Source organism: Capsella rubella, unplaced genomic scaffold (genome assembly GCF_000375325.1).
Source record: "Capsella rubella cultivar Monte Gargano unplaced genomic scaffold, Caprub1_0 scaffold_9, whole genome shotgun sequence".
In the NCBI taxonomy this organism is placed as follows: Eukaryota; Viridiplantae; Streptophyta; class Magnoliopsida; order Brassicales; family Brassicaceae; genus Capsella; species Capsella rubella.
In genome coordinates, this window is record NW_006238915.1 from 272,902 (window position 1) to 279,880 (window position 6,979).

A 6,979-nucleotide genomic window follows, 5' to 3' on the forward strand; every position below is an offset into this window, starting at 1 on the left:
ATGATGAAGAGGAAAAACATAGTTGTATATCTTCCGGAGGATTTGTTGGTAGAGATACTCTATAGGGTTCCGGAGGCTTCTCTGGCACGGTTCCGATCTACTTCAAAAGAATGGAACGCTCTTATTAAAAATAATGAAAGACTTGCAAAGAAGTCTAAGATCATCATGTTGATTGATTTTAGGGTTTATTTAGCGACAATTGATGTTTACGACAACAACATTGTAAAGTTAACAAGTCACTTAAGTCTCAAAGATCCTCGTTCTACCTCTGCTGAAGAAGTCATATACTCGAAGTATTTCACTGCGACGGCTAATTGCTATGCACAACAGATGATAATAGACTGGTGCTTTGGAATCCATGTTCAGGTGAAACCAGGTGGATGATTAATCCGGTAAGTTTTTCCTTCAGGAAATCTAATTACTATGCTCTCGGTAAATCCTCTAGCAACAAGTACAAAATCTTGAGGATACGTCAACATGGAAATGTTTTTGAGGCAGATATTGTTGAGTACGAAATCTATGACTTTACCTCTAATTCTTGGAGGGTTGTGGGTGAGACTAGGGAATGGTCCATTCCATGGTTGAAGCATTGTGGCATATCTGTGAATGGAAATACTTACTGGCTTGCCTTTAGTCATATTCAATACTCGCAAAAGGATATCTTACTAAGTTTTGATTTCTCAATAGAGAGATTCGAAATTGTGTCTCTTCCAGTTGATAATTTTTCTTATTTCTATACGGCTTTATCAGTTACTAGAGAAGAGCAAAAACTTTGTCTGTTAGCTATGAGAGACGCGGGAAAAGGGCTATCCGAATTCGATGTACATGTATGGATGGCAACTAAGATTGAGAGTACTGGAGCCATAACATGGAGGAAGTTCCTAACAGTGAAACATTCTGTTTATGACCGGTTTCTTATGTTTTGTAATGGGATGAATTTCTTGGCTGATCGGGAGAATAACATATTAATGTGTCCCGGTAAACAAGCGAACTCTAAGAGCTTCTTACACATTGTGGGAAAGGATAAACATTTAGAAGTGGATCATCATGAAGCAGGATCTAAATGCGTAGTCGTTTGTTATGTTCCAACTTCAGCTCAAATCCAACAAGGTTCTTAGGTCCAGGAGAAAGGAAAGCACCAATCACGTGACTTGTAATTTTCAGTCAAGTTTATGCATTATCTATCTACATGGTGTTTGTGATATTTGATTAAAGGTACGTTTTGCTAGTGTTTAATTAGTAATGTTGGTTTTGTTTTGTTAAACGAGGATGCATTTGTCTTGATCATCAAAAGTTATTCTTTTTCGTTTATATATACGAACCACTATGACCAGTGACGATGACACTTGTGTTTCTGAACTGTGATATGATCCTAAAACTTGGACACCTTAGCTTTTGTTCCAGAATTTCAGATTGAGCATGAAGCTACAGATTAAATTATGGTCTTTTGTCACATTCACTTCCACACAACACATTGCTAATAGATTCGTGTGGCATAGTGAGACATAGGTCTTTCTGAGTAGATTAATGATTTTTGTTACATCCACTTCCATAGTTTAGAGAAACATGATAAGAAATTAAAGTCTGAAAGATGCATTTAGAGTTTATAAAAGACTTGAACACCTTGATATATATAGTGATGTTTAATAAGTAGACTTTTAGGTCCCTAAAGGCCAAGAACAACACAACCATGAAAACATATATCTTCCTCAAACCTAAGGTTGTTGTAGAGATGTGGAGAGCTAAACTAATTTTGAATCCATGAGAGAGCCAAACAATCTATATATGATGCATCTCAAAAAGTCACAACATTCTCTTTGAAGAGATCAATATTTGCAATTTTTTAATATATATAAATCTCATTACATTAGATAATTAAGAACTCCAATTTTCTATCAAACGAGTTTTATACACATATAAAGGTAATTTGTGTATATATTTATACACACATATTTGGATAAATTTCAACATTTTTAGTGGGGTTTTTGATAAAGTTTGAAAATGGGGTATTTTTAAAAAGAGATATATGAAAAGGGGTATTTTTGAAATTCCCCCAAGAATATATAGGAAATACTTATATTTCTTACACCAAATAAAGGTAAATTTGGTGATATTAGTTGTAAAAATAGCGGGTCGTATCTTTTAAAAGTATAATTTTTTTTCTTTTGTGTGTTACTAGAAATCAAAAAGAAAGTAAAACCTAAATCATGAGCACCTCTTAAGTTCTTATAAATAATTTTTATTAGATTAACGCTACGAATAGAGAATTGTTAGGGCAAGAAGTTGTATACAAGACTCTAAACCAAGAGCACAAACAGATCAACGGTTTGTTTGGAAAAGCAATAATCAAGAAGATATTAGATGATTACAACTACGCTAGAGAGATGTTTGAAGAGTACAAGATAGGAGAAAAAAAAAAGCAAGATACCAGTAAAGATGTTGCATCGGGGAATCCACGATTGTAAACTTGGAAGAAATGGTAGAGTTTTTTGTAATAAAGTAGAGATGAAAAAATAGGAGATCAAGTAATTGAACAAGTTTACAGAGAAAGAAAAACAGTTGAAGGGAATAGAAGCTAAGCATTAAAAGGAACGTCAAGCATTGCTCGAGGAGAAGATTGCAATGAAAAATATAACATATCGAAGTATGGTCAAAGAGATGAGAGAGAGAGACTGAATTCAACAATACTAAATTGATTCTAATCTCTGTCTGAAAAACTTGGGGAGAAGAACAAAAGGTATGTGGACACGGTGGATAATGTGACAAAGATGCTTTTTACGACGAATAAGTGTGTGGTAAAGATGAAAAAAGGAGAAAGAAAAGGTGGAGAAGAAGCTTGAAGGTCATGTAAGATAAAAAGAAGCATATAATGAGATGTTAAAGAATAGAGCTTGATGGACAAGTAATTGAACAAGTTTTACAGAGAAAGAAGGAGAGTTGAAAGGAATAAAAGCTAAGCATTAAGAGGAACGTTAAGCATTGCTCGAGGAGAAGATTGCAATGACAAATGAAACATATCGAGGTATGGTTAAAGAGATGAGAGAGAGAGAGTGTGAATTCAACAATACTAAATTGATTATACTCTCTGTTTGAAAAACTTGGGGAGAAGAACAAAAGGTATTTGGACACGGTGGTTAATGTGACAAAGATGTTTTTACGAAGAATAAATGTGTGGTAAAGATGAAAAAGGAGAAAGAAAAGGTGGAAAAGAAGCTTGAAGGTCATGTAAGACAAGAAGAAACAGATACTGAGATGTTGAAGGAGACATTGTTAGGATTAGGAAAAGAGAAAAGAGGAGTGATAAGACAGTTGTGTGTGTATGGATCGAACATCATAGAGACTAATGTGATTATATTTAAAACGTTTTGTCTAAAATGGTTATAAAAAGAGGACAAAGATGACCACGAATAGCAATTCAAGTAACTGGTTTTCTTTTCAGTATTTGTATACAATTTTATTTATTTTTATCAAAAATATTTGTTTATGAAAAGACCCGACCCGTTTTTTTTAATTCATTAATTAATAGTCCCATACCTACTAATTAACCTAACCGAATTAACCCAACAATAAATCATGATGCACAGCGGAAACATATTAAACCAACATCAATTAATCATAATATTAATTAATCAATCATTCAATAACCACAATTTACACCAGCAAACTAGCATGCCTCTAAACCAGGTTCCAACAACAATTAACATATTCATAAACATAACAACCGAGACCCTAAATCATCCTCCTCTCCTCGCCATGATTCCACGGATCACAATTTACCTGCACCACAAACACAATGAGATGCGTGAGTATTATCACAAATACTCAGTGAGAGCGATCCTCCCATCTACGAGCTATACACACAAGCTATGAGATAACACACACATATATAACATAAACAAACCATTCAGCAAGCTAAACATCCAATACACTTCCAATTCACCTATAAATCATCACAAACAAGTCACTCAATCCCAATCGCTTAGATAAGCTCATGGTCACACACTCACCTTAACAAGGTGATTTGAATAACAAAAACAATCAGGAAAGACTATCCTCGCGACTGCAACAGCCAAACAACGCCCTACAATAAACCACACAAACAAAAATCTCTAAGAACCAAAAGGATAGAAACAGCAGAAAACCTACAGCCGCAGAAACGAAGCCCTAAAACATAAACCAACCGTTAACTTCTTAATCCCTACGGTGAAAAGCAAGATACAGACGTCACAAAGCTGCCCACAAAATTTGGTGCCGATCAGAGAACCAATGAAATCACGATCGCACTTAGAAACTCCGCTGATCCCAATTCGCAACAGAGAAGAAACGTCTCAACAAAATGCAGATAACTCACTGAGTATTAATCCGAATTCACTTCTGTAAAAAGGAGAATCAACGTACACGCCTTTGGAACAAACCTACCAAATTCATTACCTTTCGATAAGATTTGATACGTCGGAACTCTATTCTACCAAGACGTGACGAATCTGCTTCTCTTGCTTTAAACACCAAAGCAAAGCTAACACTCTCCTTCTCACAAGTGAACATCTCCTTCTCCTTTTCTCAACTCAACTCTCAGAAACAACAGCGACAAAAAAAAGAGAGAAGAAGCGTTCTTTATAAACTAGGGTTTTTGGTTTAGTTATTATTAAACCAGGATTTACTTAAACCAATATTAATTAAACTTCCTTTGATTCAATTAAACAAATCGACCAGTTTTGGAAATCCACCGGAATTAAACCGACTCCACCCTAATTCTTATACACACTCAAGTCTCATATTATTTTCCAGAACACGGGCGTTACAATTCTCCCCCACTAACAAGGATTCGTCCTCGAATCCTTCAACATTGTCCATCAGTCGGACTCCGTGCAACCGTCCCAAACGATCTGCACTCCCACAACTGACTTCTCTGAGGCTCCTATCTAATCCATATACTCACGTTCCAGACCCTATTTGCTCATACTCACCCACTTCCCCCGTCCACAGGTCGCAACCCATAAATCATACCGGCTCGTCCTCAGGCCTCTGCCTTATACTACGGTATCCAGGAAGTCTCACCACTCCCCCCGCTCTCAGGTCGCAACCCTCAAGTCTTACCGGCTCACTATTAGGCCACCCGCCTTCTAGCTACGGTATCCGGGAAGTCTCACGCTCGCTCTCGGGTCGTCACCCTCAAACGTGCACTCGAATCGTCATCCGAGGCCATCATATCATATCCGAGCAAATAAGTCTAAACGCCCCCGAGCATATCTCTCGATTAGATATACCTCCCGTGGTCCACTTATAGCATCGCTATACTAACCACCACCCCGAGACTTTCCAAAAATATAACCGTCAAACCCGACACTTTCTATTTTTAGAAACTCGCACATATTTTTCTTACACATGACGCAACAAGTCAAATCCAAGAAATACTCACATAGTCCAAGTACAACATCACAATGTAATACCTACCAAACAATATTCCCACCTGGAATATCATCTCTACCATGACCATTCTTCAAGTCAACTCTTAAACAATCCCGTCACTCAGAGTATTACATAATAGTCTCCAACTTAACTTATCGGAAATCCATTTCCAACAAAACACCACCGAAGACCCGCGCTTCGGACTACAACCACCAAAACCACAGAACTACTTCGAGCACCACGCTCGCAACCTCTAGCCTCCTACACTGCCACGAGCAGAAACTAGGAAAACAGACGACTAGAGAAAAGACAAAACATCACAACTTATCGTGGAATCTCATTGAAGGCTCGAGAGGATGATCTAGGTCTCCATGCTCACACAGTTGATTAGACACACAAATCAATCAGCATGCAATCCACATCATCATTTTCCATCAACGAAATTCACACATCACATTAAAAATAACCAATTTACTCCCGCCCTAGAACTCTAAGGGCTCTGATACCAAATTGAAAAGACCCGACCCGTTTTTTTTTAATTCATTAATTAATAATCTCATACCTACTAATTAACCTAACCGAATTAACCCAACAATAAATCATCATGCACAGCGGAAACATATTAAACCAACATCAATTAATCATAATATCACAATTTAACTGCACCATAAACACAATGAGATGCGTGATTATTATCACAAATACTCAGTGAGAGCGATCCTCCCATCTACGAGCTATACACACAAGCTATGAGATAACACACACATATATAACATAAACAAACCATTCACCAAGCTAAACATCCAATACACTTCCAATTCACCTACAAATCATCACAAACAAATCACTCAATATCAATCGCTTAGATAAGCTCATGGTCACGCACTCACCTTAACAAGGTGATTTGAATAACAAAAACAACCAGGAAAGACTCTCCTCGCAACTGCAACAGCCAAACAACGCCCTACAATAAATCACACAAACAAAAATGTCTAAAAACCAAAAGGATAGAAACATCAGAAAACCTACAGCCGCAGAAACGAAGCCCTAAAACATAAACCAACCGTTAACTTCTTAATCCCTACGGTGAAAAGCAAGATCCAGACGTCACAAAGCTGCCCACAAAATTTGGTGCCGATCAGAGAAACGATGAAATCACGATCGCACTTACAAACTCCGCTGATCCCAATTCGCAACAAAGAAGAAACGTCTCACCAAACTGCAGATAACTCACTGAGTATTAATCCGAATTCACTTCTGTAAAAAGGAGAATCAACGTACACGCCTTTGGAACAAACCTACAAAATTCATTACCTTTCGATAAGATTTGATACGTCGGAACTCTATTCTACCAAGACGTGACAAATCTGCTTCTCTTTCTTTAAACACCAAAGCAAAGCTAACACTCTCCTTCTCACAAGTGAACATCTCCTTCTCCTTTTCTCAACTCAACTCTCAGAAACAACAGCGACAAAAAAAAGAGAGAAGAAGCGTTCTTTATAAAACTAGGGTTTTTGATTTAATTATTATTAAACCAGGATTTACCTAAACCAATATTAATTAAATCTCC

General features: G+C 37.0%; 1 protein-coding gene across 1 annotated transcript; it reads left to right on the forward strand.

The window, feature by feature from the left end:
• Positions 1–1,118, forward strand: LOC17874584 (putative F-box protein At4g10190). Its single transcript, XM_023778900.1, has 2 exons — positions 1–344; positions 410–1,118. Exons 1-2 carry the CDS (start codon positions 1–3, stop codon positions 1,116–1,118), a joined length of 1,053 nt encoding a protein of 350 aa, XP_023634668.1.
• The last annotated feature ends 5,861 nt before the right edge of the window (positions 1,119–6,979 follow it).

Bases quoted from the DNA above. Each gene is read 5' to 3' on its own strand.
- LOC17874584 (XM_023778900.1), top strand. From the start codon at position 1: ATGATGAAGAGGAAAAACATAGTTGTATATCTTCCGGAGGATTTGTTG. The intron at 345-409 runs GTGCTTTGGAAT...TTTTTCCTTCAG, and splicing joins CAACAGATGATAATAGACTG to GAAATCTAATTACTATGCTC.